Genomic DNA, 18,528 nt, shown 5'->3' with positions numbered 1-18,528 from the left:
AATTTAGATTAACCCATGGGCTTATTTTAAGGGGTAGGGGTAAGGTTGGCTTGTTATCATCGGAATTCAATAGTTCGTACGCTGCTTTATATCACAGGTAGCCCAAGCTATAGGTATATAGAGAGGAAGGCAATGGAACTATAACTCACTGGAATCGCGCTAAATCGGCTAAAAAACCACACAGCACACAAGGGGAACAGCAAATGAGCTAAGGTGAGTGATTTTTATTGTAATTCAACGGTTATTTTTCGTTCTTTTCGGTCATATTTATTTCCCCATACAAATCCTTATAAATATGCAAATCGATCGAATTACGAAACAATGCAAAGGTCATCTTTATTGTACTCATATATCGAGCTTGGGCTACCTGTGTCTTATATTACCCATCACGTTGTCTTGAAAACAGTATTGTTGTACCGGACAAAGAAATGCGCAGCATTTTAATCCGGTGCCTGTCAAGCGTGACCTTTTAGTCAATTGACATATTAGATTGATTGCAAATATCGCATTAGGGCTTCAGAAATGCATTTTAATTAGTCGGTAACTTAGGAGAGCCGTTCTCGCAGTTCGTAAACAAGAACAACGAGAAGCAAGACAAGCCATATGTCATGATAGAGACACCTTCCAGGTGAACTCTTGATCAGATCTAACTCACTCTACAGATCGTGGGGACGCGTCTCAGAAAACGTGGCCAAACGTTGCCTTGGCACATTCGTAATTTATGAAGTCAAACAATCCAATAATGGGAAGTAATGAACTGCTGATGTCAAAACCAAGCTGAAAATATGCCTTACAGAGAATGCTTTCAACTTTCAACTCTTCCAAAGTTGGTCGACTCGGGGAAAGGCAATGAATGGATGCCAACTTCGTCTCAAGTGAAAGCAAGTGAAAGACTTCGATTTCAAACGTACTCTGATAAATTATCGGGTGGGATTCAATATTGGCATAAACATAAGCTTAAGTCGACTGAGACCGGACCTTTGAATACCAGAAGAGATTTCAAAAAGTCTCCCATCCCGTCGCAGCAGACGAAATGCATCACATGTGGTGGTCTGATCTCCAATCAAATGAACTTCCGTGCACTCTCAAAGTTCACTGATCGCCATTCTAAGTGTGCATTCGGACGAGAATACTGCGATGTTATAGGTCCCTGCGCCGAATGCTGTTTGGCGGAGCAACGAAATGCTATCGTTGAAAAACAGACTGTCGAGTTTCCAGGACTGGAGGTCACTCCAAGGAGACTCGTAGCACCAGCTTTGGTCCAAGTTATGATGAACAATAGCAGTGAACAGGTTGACAATATGTCTGAACACGAACAAAGTCACCAGAGCAGAAGCGTTCTCGAACTTCCACCGATTTCTCTTGATACGCTGAGGTATATGCGGAGGGAAGCTGGCAGTAGCAAACATAAACGAAATTCCTTTATTACAGATCAGGAACCAACGTTTAAGAAATACATTGAAATTCGTCTGCCAAAAATTTGACACTGTGTGTGAATGATGCAGCCTGGAACTGAATAAACACTGATTTTAATACCCACAGTCTTACTTGACCTTACTTCTTTGAATTTGAACTTGACGCCAATGCTACTAACGCAAGAAATGCTCAAATGAAATCTTACGCTTCTCCTGGAAAAAAATGTTTTATGAATTATTTTAATTGAGTCTGGATGCAAACAAACGCGTGTAAATGTTAATTAACCAGTTAATATATTGTCATTTGAGAAATGTTTGTGTTACCTTTATTCGTTCATAATCACTTTTTAAAATGAGCTATATTGGGTTGTTTCCACATAAAATTCTCGACTAATTTTTTTTTAAATATATTTCGAGTTTTACGAGCGGAAGGGGTTAGTTAGTCAGTACATCATCGATTGTTTCATCGTGCAATCTATTGTAGCTCGAGAGCACAAAATCCGTGGGCTCAGCTCGTTCTTGGAGCCAAAACATAGACTGCTGACCTCATGGCCTTTGCTTTTCGCATAATGGACAATATTTTCTTCCAGGTTTAATGAAAACGCAAAGAAGGCCACCATCCCACACCAGTAGACTACAGCGAAGTAATACATTTACCCATAACTCTCTGCTATACAGCCACTGTGGGTGGTACCTTTCTTGGTGAATAAAGTATCCTGTTTAAATGTTGAAGAATGTACCATTCTATTACACCTTCATGCTCTAAACCATTTTGGTGGATATCTTCCATTTTAGTCTGGCTAGCTAGGAGGTTTCCTCCATGGAAGAAATATAGACTAAATTTTCGTTCAAGACTCAGGAACAATTGTTAATTGACTCTGCTTTCGACTCTGCTTAATTACTTAAAACTAAAATAAAAAATATTGTTACCTTCTTGTGGTACGGTACAACGGCAAACAAATTCGGCTTTTTGTTTTAATTTCAGAAGACAGATAGCAATAATGATATATATTTGCCAAAAATTTCTTTTAAACGAGAAATATTCTTATCATTAGTGACCAAGTAGTTTAACTTCAGCTCTTGTTAAACAGTTCGTTTTTACTGCTGCTAGCCACTGAAAACATATTTTTTAATCAAGTGTACGTGTGTCACTTGCATGCTCCCACTAGATTGCACTTAAGCAGTTTTGACATGAAGTGATATTCTTTAATTGAGGCGTTGCCCGTACAGTATCACATCAACACAAAAACATGCACTGAGTGGTTCAAATTTGTTTCTAGCCCATTTCAGTCGAGCTGAACCTATGGATGGAATTTTTTTTAGCTTTAACTGAGATAATCGCAAGTTCTCTTTCCTGTGAGAATACTTGCAATGAAACATTTTTGTGTACTCGGTTGAATTGACAGGCTTTGATGGCTGACATAACAAGACTCACGTCAAATGTCGTGACATGAAGAAAATTGTAAACAATTTAGACTTTCTATACCCTTTCCACGTGACCAATGGATGATATTTATCATGGCAACTTAAAGAGCTAGTATCAATCATCTCCACTAGCACTTGTACTGCTCCTTAACAACTTCACTTCACAAACGCGACTCGATTCAGATACCCGAGCATGGCGGAACCTCCGAAAGTGGTGAGCCTCAACGTCGGTGGACATGTTTACACCACCACACTTTACACCATTACTCAGTACTCCGACTCGAAACTAGCGAAGCTTTTCAGCGGCGAAAGCCAAGTACCCAGGGATCCCAAAGGATACTACTTTATTGACAGGGACGGCGCACTGTTCAAACACGTCCTCAATTTCTTACGCACAAGAAAGTTGACCGTTCCGGAAGACTTCCAGGAGTTTGAGGAGCTGGAAATTGAGGCAACGTTCTATGGGATTAAACCTTTAGAAGAGGCAGTCCAGAAGGCTATAAAAACACGACAATCCACCAGGTCTGGCTCAGAGATTTTACGGCTCTTCTACAGCTCGAAGTCAAAGCTGGTCTTGGCGGGTGGATTGGCGATGCTTCAGCAGCTCGTTCCCAATGCTCGCATGTTGGGTGGTTCTGTTTCAAGCGGTTCCTCTTATAACTTCAAGACAAGTGACGGAGTTGTCGAAGGAGGGCAAGCTCAAATCCCAATCAAATTGGAACAGCTAGATGCCTTTCTGCAGCATGTTGTCGATGAGGGTTTTGAAGTTAAGATGTCAAATTTCTTTTTGGACGGTAACGCAAGTCAAGTCTGGGTCTTCGTTCGTAAGTAATGCTAGCAAGAGTAACAGGTGGACTACAGACAGGGTGACAAATGCACAAATTCTTTAATTTTGAACTTTGCCGAGGAGGATACCTCGGCAAAACCTTCATGTAGTCGATAGGTTTGACTGAATAACACTGATTTATAAAATAATACACCGAAGTAACATATGAAGCGGTACTTAAACTATTTTGGGAGAGGTTGTTATTGTTGTACTCAGACTGATATTGCATAAGGAAGCTTTTGAAAGAATGGTACAATTTCAGAATGTAATCATTGACTCGATGAATCGAATATTCAGTCGGGAATCAATATATTTTAAAGTAAATGTGTCGTTCGACAAATTCTCTGCTGGATGAAGCTATTCAAACGTTTTTACTGTCTATTCACGGATTGCCCTTCAATTCCCGCCCAGGACGCTGATGTTATTTGGAAATTTTTCCTCTGATTCGTCCTGATTTGTCTGTAGATCAAAAAAAAAATACACATTTCGCGGGTTTAAGGAGTTTTTTATTTCTTGTTTGGCGGGAAATTTTTCAACATCGGGGGCGGGGTGGTATACTTAACTATACAGGTGAGGGGGAAGGGGAAGGTTCAACGTCTTAATAGTTTTATTATTAACTCACGGCGGTTTCACATAAGCCGGGCGCCATCCCCTCTTTTATCTTTCTTGAATACCCAACGGGGGTGCCAGTCTATCACATTTTTCAAGCCAAATCATTTCCAGCTCTTGTTGTAGCATAAAGAACACAGAGAAATGTCATAGCATGTTATTATAGGACGATGATGAACTAGCGGCACACGTCTTGCGATTGTGATGTTTAAAGTTAAAAAGAATATGTGCCTGTTGTAGATGTACAGCTGAGCCTTAGTTAAAGGTTACGTCTGCAATAGAGCCAAGTGGCCCATCAGGCCGGAGCTTATCCCGTTTTCCGCAGCATGAAGCGACCAAAAGTGTTTCTTCTTTCTTCTGGATGGGATGCTAGTCGATCGCAGGGTTAACCCAAGCAGCAAATTCGCCTGTAACCATTTCTACACCTGGGTGGAGAGAGGCACTATGTGAGTTAAATGCATTGCCCACGAATACAGTACAACGCAGTGCCCCGGCCAGGGCTAGAACCCAGACTGCTCGATACGGAGTCCAGCACACTAACCATTAGGCCACCGCCTTCCCACAAAGTCCTGTTCCTTTCTCCTGCCACATAAGGAAGCTTTCCCGTTTTGGCAGAAATTGACTCATATCCTATAACTGTTCGTTTAATTGCTTTAATTCGACAAGCGAGTTCACCACAGCTTGTGATAGTGATGTTTAAAGTTAAAAAGAATATGCGCTCGGTACAAGAGTAGCTTTAATTTAGGAAGCTGTGACTTTGTAATTCCACGCTTTAAGACAGAAATGTGGTGTCATGTGGGAATCATTCAACAAAAAAAACCGGGCCCAAAGTTACGGAGAAACGTATCTCAAAATATAAAGCACTTAGCCTCGGGAAGTTTTTTACAATTCATGAAGCGCGCGTACTATGATCACAATGCATTAAGCCTGGTTTTCACTAGCAACGCAAGCACAAGCGCAAGGATAACAGCTCTTATTTCTCCGTGAAAAATGCTTCGACTTAAGCAAAAGCACAAGCGCATTGCATTTGGATGCTTGTGCTTGTCGCACAAGCACAAGGGTCAAAATTTGTCCTTTTTGCGTGATCGCGCTTGTGCATGCGTCGCTAGTGAAAACCAGGCTTTAGGGACTGGTCAATAAGTACAGGGGGGGGGGGGGGTTGGGCCGGAGCAGAAAGGGGGTGGGTCATCAGTTTTTGAGCCCTCAAAAAGGGGTGGGTTATGTAATTTTGATCTACAGGTAGGGGTGGGTCATCATATTTATTCACTGACTTTGAACTACCATTGTTCCAAGAAAAGTTGTATTCATCAGTATATAAAATTGTAAATTTCTCCATGTGAGCAGTTTTAAATGAATTTCTAGCGATTTCAGAAGGCCCAAATACAAAACATTTCCCGGGGAAGCATGCCCCCTGACCCCCCTAGATGGCTTGTGATCATAACATCAGTTTTACCTGTCTCTCTTCAACATGCATAGATTCACGCTGGGCTTTAGGCCTTTTAATACCAGTAAACTCTTTAGTCAAACACTTTGCAAATATGAATGATGGACAATGATTGTAGTTTCTGTTATTAATTTATGTATAAAAATATGAACTCTTCAATAATTGATTATGAATTAATATTACATACTGATTCAGTTTTTTGCATATGTTTGTGTCCAAATTTCCTCATGGACATTACACAGTGAAAATATGTGAAAAAACTTACAAAAGGCTAGTATAAGAAGTGATAAATTTAACCTTCTTTGGTGTGTTAAGAAATGAAAAAAGATGTACATGGAACAGCAGTGTCCATCAGGGAAATATCTATGTAGGGAATTCCACTTTAAAAGCTGAAGTTTAATCAAAAACCTCTTAACCCTATCAGATGATAAAGAAATAATGATTGGTCCCTTGAATTTTTTAAGCAAAGGGGGTGGGTCGTGTAATTTTCAACCCCCTATCAGGGGTGGGTCAGTCAGCTTTGAGCCAGAAGGAAGGGGTGGGTCACAAATTTTTGAGCCACCACTTTTCCAATTGCTCCGGCTGTAATTCACAAGGACAGAATGCCAAACCAAAAATCCAAGTAAATCACACGGGGTAGAGAAGTGCGTGACGTAAACGAACTCGACAAGAAATTCTGACTACGACAATAACAGAGTTTAATTGACAGAGTTCAATGTTCCATACAGGTTCAAATTGAGAGCGATACAAAGATGATTGATTCAAACCACGTGCTAGTGTTGTTGAAATGATTGCCGTAAACCGTATGTCGGTTCGAACTGAAATATAATAGCGGAATAGAACTAACGTGACTAATAAATCTAAGCATACAAGCTAAACAATTCGCGAGATATATAATTATAGCTAACATTCACAATAACGTCCGAATGAAGAAACGTAACATAATCTGCGCATATACTAATCTTATAGAAAGCTAACAAACGATAAAGTCTTATATGACGGCTAATTTTGGATAGGAGTTTATGACAATTAACCTTATAATAAGATAAAACTTAGCCTAGCGAGATAGTTTCTTAATGGTTCGAGTATAATATGCCAACTAAACTAACTCGATATAAACGGTATAGAAGCTATCCTAATAGTCGAGAAAAACGAAACTTAACGCAAAACAAATAACAAGGAAAACTAAGGATAAGCCTAAAAATAAGGAATAGATAACTTACTTTGGTTTGCACACGCACTGAATTAGACTTGATAGAGTAGGTAACCACGAGTGTAGAGAGAAATCTATGGCCCAATGCCGAGTAGATGTTGACGCAGTGAAGTCTACACTAGAACTGATCTAACTTAGAAATTCTTACGGATTTATCTAACCGAGAAACACGTGCGCAAAACCTGCGGTTATGACGATTTTCCTACATCGGACATAGCAGCCTAGGGCTGGTCTACCACAGTAAATAAAATAAGTAACACGCGGTATGATAGAAAGGATAATTCGATAACATTTAAATTAAAGTAAGTTCCTGTGATAAGAAGTAGAGTAAACGTCACGTTTCAAAACCAACACCGGCCCACCCCCCCTGGTACTTATTGACCAGTCCCTTATTTTGTTAAAATTTCAACCTAGCTTTACATAATCACCTTTATATTGTATACAGTAATTCTAAGCCAGATTTTTCAGATTCTTAGCAAGAATTTATGCCACGTGGAAGTTGTATTGTGTATTGTGTATTGTGTATTATGTGACTGGTCAGGAGATCGCTGGCGTGACAAATGCGCATGACTCAACAGAAACATTGCTTTCATGACTGTTTCTCATGAAGGGATTGTCACACGCCGCCGCGCGCCATATTTGTTGAAGGCCGAGACTGCTGTTTCACTTTGTTCATATGTTAAGGTAAGCTTATTTATTCGCCTTATACGCCTGTATTATGTCAGCTCAATTTTCTAAGCTATAAATGAGCTACAAGTAAACTTATAAGCCGAAGATCTCTTCACGTTTGTTCAGAGATGTTCACATAATGGCACTTTCGCAGCTAATACATTGTATATACATACTACTGAATATTGTAGTTTTTCACCATATCTCTCTTTATGAAATTGAGCTCAGCGATTGTCTAGTGATCGGTGTACTGTGGATGCCATTGTCTGTCAAATAACTAGCAACCCACGAGATGCCGGTACATAAAATCTGATAAAATAATTTACATTGTGGCTATATTGAAATTGCTCTTGTCAAACGAACAATAACGTCGGCTCTTCTATTTTTGCGACTTCACAGTGCTAGAAGAAATGGATAAAGTTCAAGATTTTCCATCCATAATCGACGTAAACGTCGGTGGCAACGTTTATACCACATCACTTGCCAGCCTCACGAGGTTTCCAGACTCCATGTTGGGGGTCATGTTTAGCGGCCGGCGGCCGGTGGCGAAGGACGCCCGAGGAAATGTTTTCATTGATCGTGACGGACCTATGTTTCGATATGTGTTAAATTTCCTGCGCTCATCCAAGTTAAATTTACCTGACAATTTCCAAGAGTTTGATCAACTCACTGAAGAGGCTGATTTCTATCAAATTCCTCGACTTATTGACGCCCTGAACGAAATCAAATTGAAAAGAACTGTGGCAAGAAATCAAGTGATTCGCTTAACGCTAGACAGGGACAAACACGGATTGGAAACTCTGTTGTCAGTGTTTGCTGAAAAACATATATTGCAGGAGATTTTTCAAGGACACGACTGTATTTGTAGTCCTCTTGTGTTTTCCTTTGACAAGGAACAGGCGGACTCTTCTACTACAGCAATACTGCAAGAAATTACTAACTATGGGTTTGAGGTGATGACAAGTCTGTCACATCCTGAAGACAAATCCATTAATGAATGGTTTTTTCTTCGCAAGCGTTGAAAAAAAAAACAGTGCAATCATTTACAGGTTGTTCTTTGGTGTTCACCAGTTTAGACTCTTGTAAGATAAATTGGAGCTTTAAGGAAGAACCACAGTTTCTGTCACGTTCCTTCGCATTGGCTTGTCACGCGCCAGAGGGACGTTTGCGGTGGAGACTAGACGTACAAGGAAGAGGAAATGTGCAAATTTAAAAAATGCAAATGGCATTTAGCTTAATTAAACAAGGAAACTTGCAATTACTTGTTGATCTTTGAAAGGCTATCGGGAATATTTGTTTGCCTTGCGAAAGCGTTGAAACAAATTTCGGAACTGCTCGGCTAATATTCGGAAATCTTCGGCTCAACAATGGAATTCTATGGAAAGCTTTCACTCCATAAAATATTTTTTGTCGTCTAGAGCATCTTACATTTTCGAGAAAATGAAAAGGTATATCGTTCGCATTGCCCGTCTTTCTGAATTTGTTGTGAGAAGGTAAAGAGAGCTACTGGGAATTAATGTAAGTTAGTATTACAAAAGTTAAATTCAGTTTTGTTCCGACCAAGGAATTCTTCAGTTTGGTCTTAACCTTGAAATCAATGCGGTTGTGCTCGGGTCCTGGAGGGCAGAAGTTACTAGCTAGACGGGTGAAATTTCGCTGAGCCTGTTTCTTGTTGTTCAAGTACGTAAGTGGGTTATGAAAAACATTCGAACAATGGTCAGTTCCATGAGATCTCGGGGTGCTAGAGATGTTTACCAGCAAACAGGCTTTCCAAAAGAGTGGATGAGTGTAGACCAATCTCCCTTTGCTGACTTCCCTTATGCATCACTAAAAAAAAGTAAATGGCTTCCTTTTCTCCGCACAGCATTTCTGTCAACATCAGTTGACGAGCAGTTCTGATTGAGCAGGTGGAGGCACTCAGTGCTATGTTCTGCCAAGTTGCTTTCAGTCTTTACCGCAGATTCTGACACTAGCCTAGTATCAGGCTTTTCTTTAACATGTTACATTTTCTGTTATCAGCCATGTAAATCTATGGGAAGCAATATTTTAAGGAAGTTGTAGATATTTACGGGACGTTTCAGTTATACATGCTGCCGTTGAGGTTTTCAGTTCGATGGCACTTGCAGACACAGAAGATCGCCTTTGGCGCGATGCCACTTTTTTAAATTCCTGCCGAAAGTCTTCCTTCATAAAGGCATACAGCAAAGGATTTACCAAGGAAGAAAGAGCCACCGTAATAAGGGACACCTTTTGAAGAGCGACCGGAGATAGGTCTGGCCTATTTACACTTGTAACTGTTGTCATATAAAGAATAGGCAACCACGACAACACAAATATTATTACAATAGCGAGAAACACCTTGGTGACTTTTGCCTCTGCTTTCATTTTTCTTGATGAAAGAGCCTTAGTGGTGGAATGTCTTCGAAGTTTTTGGCGGTGTTTTTTGAGATGCTGACTGATCTGATAATAAGCATAAAAAACTGCAGCGTACGGGATAACAATAAAGAATCCCATCAGGCAAAAAAGATACACCTTGTGGATTACAACATTAGAATCTGTCTGCCATGTCAGGGGTAAAAGGGATACAACTAATGCAGTTGCCCAAGTTACAATTATTAGCTTTGTAAAGTGGCATTGTACTATTTTCTTGTACTTAAACGGTTTGGCGACAGCGATATAGCGATCCCATGTGACCAAACAAATGTTACCAACTCCAGACAGAAGCACGAATGCAATCAAGTAGCCTTCCGAAGAGGCTACAGCAGAATCTGGTCCACTTAGGTGAACAGGAAACAAGAGCCCACCGGTGAGAATATCAGACACGGCCAGAGATACAAGAAATCCATTGGTGAAAGTGCGGAGTCGAACGTTTGTCACAACAAACACACAGACGATGGCGTTAGTTGCTACTATGAACACCGCTATACAGCTTAGAATGACAAAACTCCAAGAAACGTCGCGCATATTGGACCTTCAAAAATACTGAAGAAATAGTTCTTCTTGATCAAGCTGTTTAACTCGCTGTGCTGTTTATTCCCACCTTTGTTATATTGAAAACTGGGTGTCTCTGATCATGACTGAAATCTAATAAGATCTATAGAAATGCTAAACAAATGTTAATTTTCTTGTTGACGTGGGTGAGGAAATGAGTGATAGAAATCTCAACACATTTACAAGTTAAATGCTGAGGTTGGAGCCTGATAGGCTTTTGCTTCATATTTGATTTTCCGGAATACTCTATTTTCATTTCCTGCCTCCGGGCAAATGACTGTCACCTTGAACGTCAATCCTTCATTGAACTGTTATTTGATATTTTTTGCCATATTTGCAAGGAAGAAAGAAAGCAACACTTGTTTTGCTCTCAAAGAATAAATTTATTCTTTAACGTTTGGTGTACGGTCATTTTGTGTTTAGCTCTACTTCCCATGAAATATAAATAAATCGTTTTCAATTGCTTTGAAAAATTCAAAAAGTGTACTGATAAATAATTGATGATTCATTCAATTTCATAAAATCGGAGTTATTAATTTTTTTTGCCTTGCTTTGTTAGGGATTATGGAAGTTGCGAGTGAAATCGCTTTTAGTTGTTTTTTATTTGTAAGCGACAGGCTCAGTTCGTCCTTGACATTTTTGTTTTTGACATTTAATAATCTCGTCATGAGAAATATAGAGATTAAGAAATTGAATAATGCACAAGAACGAGATAAAACGAGATCTGATAACAAATTTTATGGACAAATTGGAATATTTCTTTACTGACGACTTATTAAACACGGTTTCTCTAAATGGGGTTTCGTCCGCTAATTGAATGCAGCGAAGTGAAAGTTGGGAATTAAATTGTCTTTCTATTGCCAATAAATTCTGGAAAATTACGAGGTTTTCGTTATATCACTATTAAGAGCAAGGTGTGAGTTATATTTTTTAATATACTTCAACGTAATTTTTTTTATCTAAACTGGAATCACATTGCTTACCGAGTGCTAATCCTTATATTACCTTGCTATAGTATTTTTGTGAATTGGCGTCAACGGTGATCGATGACGGCGCTTATAATGCCGCAAAACCTTAGGCAAATGAAAGCTGGATAATGCTTTTAGGATTTTGCCTTTCTGTAAATCTCGTCTTCTGTACATAACATATTGCATATTTTAAGATAATGGCCACATGCTTTTAAGCCTACCTTTAACACGATAGGCTTTTCGCCACTGTAAAAAAAAACATCAATAGCACCGGCTATGTACATTTGATCTGATATCCCTAATATGCATGAAGAGGGTTTACATAGGAAATTTACCGCATCAAGCTGAAAAAAGGGCGCCTCTTTCCATCGTTTGATCTGATATTCTTAAATATGAAAAGGACTTTACATACAAAAATATAAATTATATAAATTATTCAAACGGGTGCCACTTTCTTTGAATTGGAATGGTTGTCCGACTTACAATTGATGTAATACAATTACCCAGAGCAAATACTCTGAAGAAGATAAAAAAAGCAATTATAACAATGCTTTAAGCACAAATTTTACTAACTGCTGAAAGACAATGAGTAGGAAAATAAAACATTATTTACTGTCAGAACAATACTCCAAATAATGCCAGACTCATTCTTTTCTTCTGCCCTTAACAACTAAGCGATCCTTTCTTTCTTTTTTTTTTTTACTCCTATTGCAAATACACACAGCAAGGCTGGAGACTAGCGGTTCATTTTGCATCCAGGCTCATTTATTGTAGTTTCGCCTTATACCTAAATGTATGTAATATTCAAGTTTTATATTTTTTCTGCTTAATACTGCCATTTTTTGAGCTCATAAAAGATTAGTTATGGTGGTCGTGGAACTAAGGGCAGGGCAACTGTCATATCTTAAAAAAACATTAGTGTGCAAAGAGCATTATACCGTCGGATAAGGGAAGTCTATTTACCTTTTTTATCCGTTTAGCTCGAAAAAAATAAAACCTACGCACCAATTTACCGCCAGTGATTTGCCTTAAAATTAGTTTATTATCTTCTTAACTTGTATGATCTTGTAGCTACAAGGTTAAATGTTAATTTTACCGGTCTTTAGCCTTTGCTATATGAATATCGAGTGGTCTATATAAATCATCTGATTCCCTTGAGAAGGCGTGCAAAACGGTTAAAATACAAGGCAAAAGTCACAAATTTACTTTGAAACAACTAAAATGGCCCCATAGCCAATGATACCTAATACCAGAGAGGAAACAAAACTCATTTACCAAGTAAAACACACAAAATAAATTTCTAAGAACAGGCCTTCGGTTACCCACATCCAACCTCTCAGAAAAAGGGGGACTGGGGAAAAGGATTGGATGGCAAAGCAAAAGATGCCGGTAATTGACAACTTTCATAATTTATTCTGTTAAAAAAGCTCTTCACCAGTCCCATCTTCTACTTGTCCTCATTCCTCCACTTTATCTCCATTCTAACCCTAAAGATTTACCTCAGGCGGAGGTTAACTAATGACCACCATGTTGTCAAAAAAACATCGTAGATTAGTTGTTATTTCTAAAAGTCTTAGTGGAAAAACCATCGGGCCATCGCTTTTTTTAATTAAATTTATTTACATTGCATCACATCACATTATATTACACTTCAAAATACGTTACGTTACACTGCTTTACACTTCAAGTAGAAAACTAAAATTTTACATTACATTTCAAATAAAGTTGTAAGAATTTACAAAACAAATTAAGACATTATACACAAAATTTTAACTACCCTTCAATTACTCTACTAAATCTATAGCTTACTGAATACGAAGTTGCTAACATAATAATACGATCTATAATTCCTTTACTTACTTACTAGACAACTTCTTACTATGAAATAGCTTTTGCAAACACGGTTGTAGTTTCTGCTTCCGAAAAAAAGCACAGAAGTTTATGGGTACAATGTCGAACTTTATGGAAAGAAGTTTTTAAAATTAATACAAAAAAGGAAGGACCAAATTTAGTGTCTTAGGTTTGTTGGTGGAAGATAATAAATAAGCTTTTTTCGGTGAATGAATAACCCTCCGCTATGTCTGTTTTCATTGTTTTCTTTTCAGTCAAATAAAATAATTAAAGGAAAAAAGCAATTTGTTTCTTATACACATTAATCATTTCGTTTTGTTTTGGTTAAATGATTAATTGATTTATTCATTCATTTGATGTCCGTGCGGCCAGCCACAAAAATTATGTATGGCATTATCACCTTTACCCACTAAAGGTATAATAAACGTTCGACAATTTGAATCAGGAAACAACAGCTAAAAAAAGTGTCGAAGAAATAAACTGTTTTGCCTTCGAATACGAAAAATAAACACTTGATTCAGAGTCCCGTAAATTTCACTGCAGGACTCTTCTTTACTGTACACCTGTACCACAAGTCATGTTTACTTCCTGTACGGTCTGTACATCATTCCTTTACGTCGGGTGAATCTGTCCGTTCACATTTCGGGTAAAAACCTTTTTCATGGCACTCCTGAAGTCTTCTTTCTTAAATGAGTACAGTAGAGGGTTTATTAGTGACGACAAAGCCAGTGTAAATTTAGAAACAGTAGGTAGAATGGCAGGCACGATTTCCAATCTACCAACCGCCGTAGCGGACGTCATGTAGATGATCGGCAACCAACAGAGTACAAACGTAGCGATCAGAATTAGGCACACTTTGGCAACTTTTGCTTCAGTGGAAAGCCTCCTTGCTTCCTCCCGTCTAGTTATGGAGACGGTCGTCTCTCTAAGCAGCTTGAAATGCTCGCGGAGCTTCTTAAAAATCAAGTAATAGGCAACAAACATGAAGAGGTAGGGAATAAAGATGAAAACTATTAACTCGAAAAAGATGTAAACTTGATGAATAGTTAGCGTGTAGTCAGTGTTCCAGCACAGTGGAAGCAGCGAGTAGGCAATTGCCACGATCCAGGCCGTCAGCAGCATTTTCCTGAAGTATTTCTCAGTCAGATACGAATACGAGAATGGATGGCGAACAGCGATGAATCGATCAAAAGTGATGCAGCAATGGTTAGCCACTCCTGACAACAAGATCACCGAGATCGCATATCCACTGGCAAGCGATTCTGGAATCGTAAGGATCATCGGGAAAAGGACCCCACCGAGTAAAATGTCGGATATAGCCAGCGAAACAAGAAGTGCATTGGTGTATGTCCGAAGAGATTTGTTGGCGATGACCAAAAGGAAAATGGTCACATTAGCCAGCACAACCAAAACGGACAAAATTGTTATCAAAGCATCAACAACGGAGTTTTCAGCCATTTTGTTGACTCGCAAGTGACGCGCGACTCGATTTACAGGTGACTTCTTTCCAATCTAAACTTCAATTTCTTGACTTCTTGACACACTATCTCATCCTGTGTTTACAACATTGTGAAGAAGATGATATCAAAAATTGTCAGCTCGAGAAAAACTTGTCCTCTCTCTTGACCAACTACCTTAATAAACCATAAATGTTGTACGATTGTCTCAAGTGTGTTCGTTTACGCTATACTCATTGATTTCAGCTGGTATATCATAGTCCCATACACTTGTAATAATAACCCAAAGTAGGTTCTCTCAGATCCGTCACTCAAATTTACATTTGGATTGAGGTGTTAAATTATTCTTCCGCCAATAAGAATGCAGCGATGTATGCCTTTTATTTGGCATGCCTGTCCTTATCATGAATTTTTTATTACTTAGCAGGGCAGTTGTAAATCATGGACAGCTAAAATTTAATATTGGCACTTCTAACGATTCACACTTGTCAAAAGAACTTTTCCTGCGGGTGGAAAATCAGAAATTAAAAGCTTTTTCCAGTTCCCTTCATAGTGTAAAGTGTTTTTCAAAAACGAAAAAAAAAAAACGAAAACACAATTTACACGTTTAACCACGTTACCCCCGTCTGTGGTTTTTTTATTTAATCTCGCAAGAATGGACATTAAGATTATTTGTTATCTCGGGAGTAAAAGAGCGACTTTTATATTGAGGGGAAGGAAAACATGATGAAACATCAACAGTTTTCATAAAGACGGTTATTTTCTCACATTACATGGATGTTGAACTTTCAGGGCTTCTTTTCTAAAGCCATTGATCTTACAGTGCGGAAATTTCTTCGAGACCTAATTGTGCAGTGGAAATAATCAGTTTTTTTATGATTAGTTCAGTTATTTGCGTAACAATTCGTCAACAGTTTTTAACAGCCTGTCAACCTAAAAAACTAATTATAATGAGATTACTTTCACTCATCACAAAACATCAAACTGTATGTTCGTCGTTTATTAATCGAGAAAGTTTTATGTATTTTCATTTCATTCTGCATTATTTATTCAAAGTAATTGACGAATCCCGTTCTAGCTAATAACAACTGTATCTTTAACCGACAAGCGAACAGTCATTCATATTAGCATCTTCTCAGTACTGCGTCGACACGATTGGCTAGTCGCTATACTTTCACGAAATTATCTAACATCTATTAAAACCATTTTTAGCGTTTGAGTACATTTTACCCTTTTAACGTTTTTATAAGAAATTTATTTATTTCCACTGTAAATCTTGCAAGGTCTTGACGAACGGAGCTTCTAAGAGTCTCTTTTCGGAGAACAGCGATTAAATTAAGGGTCACCGTTTTGCGAATGGCGAATTATAGGGTATTATACTGTTTGGCGAATGGTTATTTCAAGGGTCTTTCCTTTCGGCGAATGGCAACTAAGAATCTTAAAAGTGTTAAGGTTCTTATGGTTCGGCGAATGTCGGTTTTAAGATTCATACCGTTCGGCGATTAACGATTTTAAGAGCCTTATATCTCAGCAAACGACGATATTAAGGTTCTTGTAGCTCGGTGAATGACTATTTTTATAAGGGTCTTGCCGCTCGCCGAATGAAATTTTTTAGGGTCTTGTCTTTCGGTGGATGCTGATTTTAAAAATAACTAGCGGCGTTCAATGTTATTGAAAAAAGAAAATTAAAAAAAAAACCAGTGCGTTAGGTCCAGGCCAAACGTCGAACTTTACATGAGACGAACTAAACTGAGCGAATTAAGTTCATGATAAGTTCGACGTTTGACTCAGTTGAGTTCATCCGACTAAATTAAGATCGACGAACACGTTCTATCCGTCTGCTTCAGATGGAAAGAACGTGTGGAGATCGACTGTGGGACAAACGTTTTCTTTCATGAAAAGAACATAAAGAATAAATTTAAAATTTGTATGAGAATTTGGCCTCAAAATATTCGTTCTTGCTGCCGGTACACGACGAGTTACCCGTCTAGACGAGCTCCTTTTTGAAATGCGTCTTGAAAGACGGATAACGAAAGGAAACTCGTATAGACGGGTAACGCGTCTTGTGCCTGTCTTTATACTGGAGGCGCATAACCAGACGAACAACATTTTTTTTGCCGAAGCTCTTCCAGACAGGTAACAGGTTTCTTTCATAAAAACGGCCAATTGCAATTTAATTCGCTCTGTGAAGTTCGACGTTTGGCCCGGGCCTAACTTAACTTGAAGAACGAAAAAGGCCAAGGGCACTTTAAAAGTACAGCTGTCACGGTAGAAGCACCTTCTGCTTTCTCACAGCTCTTTTAAAAAGTCCCAAGCTGGAGGTTCAATCTACCTCGCTGACTGTTCAAACAGTCTATTGAGAATTTGTTGTCACACTGTTCAAAACAATTTCCTATGACAAATTTGTATGACTTCCATCACCCGTCTGGCCAAAAGTAAAAGAAAATGTTGTTTTAGGGGAAATTAGGAGACCACCCTGTCGAGCGCTTTATGCCGGTTGAATTTGAACTGATGTACTCAGCTTGACACAGGATTGGATTTTGTATATTATTCCTGTGTTTTTTAAATGAAATAAACACAGGATTGTCTAATATTAGTAACGTTACGTTAATAAACACGATTTTGATAGGGTAACACTTTCAAAATTTCAACATCTTGACGACCAGCTGGGCGATCTGAGCATAATAAAATACCCTGCCAGTCAGGTGGATTACGTTCGTCATTATCGGGCGTTTTCGCCAAGTTGTGCGCAAAGCGCGGTCACTCGCAAAGAAACCTGGGAGACAAAATGAAAAGAAAAACCCTATAGGAAATTTTCAGCTGTTTAGTTCATATATTGTCAAGTTAGTGTGAAATGTTTTAGCGGATTTCTACCTTATTTATCTGCTGGGTATCTTCAGTGTCAAGTACTTGGCTTTAGCGGTGCGACGTTGGTTGTTCACAAAGTGAGGCATAGTGCATGGGTCGAAGTGATTTACCTTATTGTTACTTATTTTTGTGGGACTTAATTTTCGCGATTTTCAAAAAAATCGCCAAATTAAAGACCCGCGAAAATTCATTTTAAACGTTTTTATCGTATTTTTTTTATGTGAATTACGTATTTTTGGCTTAACCCCTCGAACTTAATCAATAAGGTATTTGTCTTGACACTTCTATAGTGTTCTTTTCAGTTACAATCAAGTCAAAGTCAAGTAGAAAAACGTCAAGGAGATGGACTTTGCATACCTCCACAAAGGGAACTCGACCAATATTTCCCAATACTGAACGAACAAACTAGTATAGTTCATAGGTTGCTCAGCTGTTTATGGGGCAGATACACTACCAGAGAATTACTGTAAAATAATTCGCGTGAATTTATTGTCAGGTCAGTAATCTTAATATCAAAATATCAGTTTTCACACCGGAGATTTGTGACTCAGTGATCCTTGTAGCATTTACCCGAAGAAGTTTTGATATTATTGCCTCATCAGGAATCTGGCGGCATTTTTGACGTTAAATAAGATTCGTGACACGGGAGACGTAAGACCTCCGGCGAAAACTACGAGCTTTAAAAACGTGTCGCAAATGACTGGTAGTCAGCATTCACATCAGATTGCACTTGGAAGGTTTGGTTTATGCTATTAAAAAGACCAAAAACCAATAACATGCAGGTGTGTTTTA

At 38.6% G+C, this 18,528-nt stretch overlaps 4 protein-coding genes and 1 long non-coding RNA gene across 5 annotated transcripts; 2 read left to right on the top strand and 3 right to left on the bottom strand.

Moving 5' to 3' along the window:
- Positions 1 to 480: 480 nt before the first annotated feature.
- LOC144644099 (uncharacterized) lies at positions 481 to 1,727 on the top strand. The gene has a single exon (XM_078503517.1). The coding sequence runs from the start codon at positions 786 to 788 to the stop codon at positions 1,482 to 1,484; it is 699 nt and encodes a 232-aa protein (XP_078359643.1). The 5' UTR covers positions 481 to 785; the 3' UTR covers positions 1,485 to 1,727.
- A 971-nt stretch (positions 1,728 to 2,698) lies between these two features.
- Positions 2,699 to 8,859, top strand: LOC144642292 (uncharacterized). The gene is made up of 2 exons (XM_078501263.1): positions 2,699 to 3,670; positions 8,001 to 8,859. Exons 1-2 carry the CDS (start codon positions 3,034 to 3,036, stop codon positions 8,621 to 8,623), a joined length of 1,260 nt encoding a protein of 419 aa, XP_078357389.1. The 5' UTR covers positions 2,699 to 3,033; the 3' UTR covers positions 8,624 to 8,859.
- On the bottom strand, positions 6,404 to 7,210 carry LOC144644100 (uncharacterized). Its single transcript, XR_013569037.1, has 2 exons — positions 6,943 to 7,210; positions 6,404 to 6,537 (listed from the first exon to the last, which is right to left on the bottom strand). It is a non-coding gene; the product is annotated as an uncharacterized LOC144644100 (long non-coding RNA).
- A 782-nt stretch (positions 8,860 to 9,641) lies between the features above and the next one.
- Positions 9,642 to 10,565, bottom strand: LOC144644098 (adenosine receptor A2b-like). The gene has a single exon (XM_078503516.1). It carries the CDS (start codon positions 10,563 to 10,565, stop codon positions 9,648 to 9,650), a length of 918 nt encoding a protein of 305 aa, XP_078359642.1. The 3' UTR covers positions 9,642 to 9,647.
- Positions 10,566 to 13,197: 2,632 nt separating this feature from the next.
- On the bottom strand, positions 13,198 to 14,869 carry LOC144641976 (adenosine receptor A2a-like). The gene has a single exon (XM_078500985.1). It carries the CDS (start codon positions 14,867 to 14,869, stop codon positions 14,024 to 14,026), a length of 846 nt encoding a protein of 281 aa, XP_078357111.1. The 3' UTR covers positions 13,198 to 14,023.
- Positions 14,870 to 18,528: the final 3,659 nt, after the last annotated feature.

The sequence above is a fragment of the Oculina patagonica genome, chromosome 2 (genome assembly GCF_052425735.1).
Source record: "Oculina patagonica isolate OP01 chromosome 2, crgOcupat, whole genome shotgun sequence".
Lineage (NCBI taxonomy): Eukaryota > Metazoa > Cnidaria > Anthozoa > Scleractinia > Oculinidae > Oculina > Oculina patagonica.
This window is presented reverse-complemented; position numbering and strand designations above follow the sequence as displayed.